The 1,522-nt window shown below is 40.8% G+C and overlaps 1 protein-coding gene across 1 annotated transcript in view; it reads right to left on the bottom strand.

Annotated features, from left to right (window-relative positions):
• The window catches only part of LOC101845444 (vascular endothelial growth factor receptor 2), a gene marked incomplete at its 5' end in the record, with an annotated part of 25,134 nt that overhangs the window by 16,133 nt on the left and 7,479 nt on the right, over positions 1-1,522 (bottom strand). The window contains 1 exon segment of the mRNA XM_035973721.1: positions 1,282-1,419. Coding sequence (XP_035829614.1) covers positions 1,282-1,419 — 138 coding nt within the window.

Here is a 1,522-nt window from a genome sequence, read left to right as displayed (position 1 = left end):
ATATATATTATAATACGTATATGATTCTGGCAATCCAGGGAGACCGAACGAGAAGATGTTTGCCGTAGAGCTACATCGCCTAAAGATGTGCATTCGTATTTACGTTAAAGTGAATGGGGGAAATGAAATAAATGTTGCTTTCTATCTGATCCCAAGCCTACGTTAAAAAAAAACCGCTTATACACCCCATCAAAGCCCTACCTCATTGCAAAGTAAAATCAATACCATGACCCCGATGCTTTGCATAATCGTGCCAGTTCAGAATTAGCTCAGCTCTGTTAAGATGTAGCTCGAAATGTGCCAAATGAGGGATGGTTGAACAGATTTACTAGGTCATTTGACAGGTTGCTGTAGCTCGATTTAATTCGAGTGCGGCGCGGTAATCAGGATTGTTTTGACTAGTTTTGGTTCCGGAATAAGTAATGAATTGCCTTCTTTTATGTAAACAAAATGAATTAAAATATGTGGCGCAGACACTAATCATGACTGGTTTACGTCACCATGTACCCCCCCCCCCCCGCCTCTAAAAACACAAGAAAAAAGTAAGACGACAACAAGTTATAACCAGTGCACATTGCAGTACCTTTCGTCAAATCTCCATCTGAGACACAATATTTGTTACATTTGAGGCGGTCAGGCTTTTCTTCATGGAGGCACAAAAGCTATCCTTTCAACACAATTTGATAAAACCCTCCAAAGCTAAACATGTTTGTTGTTCGAGGCTAGGTCATGCTTGGAGACGTTTGAAGGAAACAACTAAATAGAATGATACTATGCATTGCAAGAATCAAGTCTTTTGTTTGCGCATGGAATGCGTGTCAGGAAGATTTAATATTTCGTTGAGTTAAGTCCGTCTGTTAACAAGAATGTAAAGTCTTATCAAGCGGGGGGTGGCTACGACCGATAAAATAAAAAAGAAATTTTTGTTTGTTTGTAAGCGTTTTACGACACTTGCAACACTCTAAGGTCACATACGTGCCGAAGATTAGAGGTGTCACAAGAGAGTAACAAACACACACACAAAAAGAAGTAGTGGAGATCAGGACAGTAGATGTTTGATAGGAAAGAAGGAGCAAACCACAACAGAGCACCTGCCAACCACCCATCCAAGCAATTCTTGTCTCGTGCCTAAGAGGTCAAAAGTGTGTCGACGGGACCGCAAAAATGTGTTAATCGTGACACAATCAATCCTAAATCTAAAAGAAAACAAGTCATTTTATTATTTTTTTTAAAAGATAAAATCTGACAAGCAAAGACAAAGCCGGTGAAGGCTCTACTCACCTTGATCACATTTCTCCCCAGACCAGCCCTCCTCACACCCCTCACTGCACGCGCCTGTCACACTGTCACACCCGTCTCCGTCCTTGCAGTGAGCACACAGGAACTTGCAGTCTTCTCCGTACGTGCCTGCCGTGCAATCTGAAGTCAAGGATTGGAGTTATTATGACATCTAGATACAACTAATTGTGAATGAATGAATGAATGAATGAATGAATGAATGAATGAATGAATGAATGAATGA

This window comes from Aplysia californica, unplaced genomic scaffold (assembly GCF_000002075.1).
Source record: "Aplysia californica isolate F4 #8 unplaced genomic scaffold, AplCal3.0 scaffold01931, whole genome shotgun sequence".
In the NCBI taxonomy this organism is placed as follows: domain Eukaryota; kingdom Metazoa; phylum Mollusca; class Gastropoda; order Aplysiida; family Aplysiidae; genus Aplysia; species Aplysia californica.
Note: the sequence above shows the minus strand (reverse complement) of the source record. Positions and strands in the feature narration are given on the sequence as shown.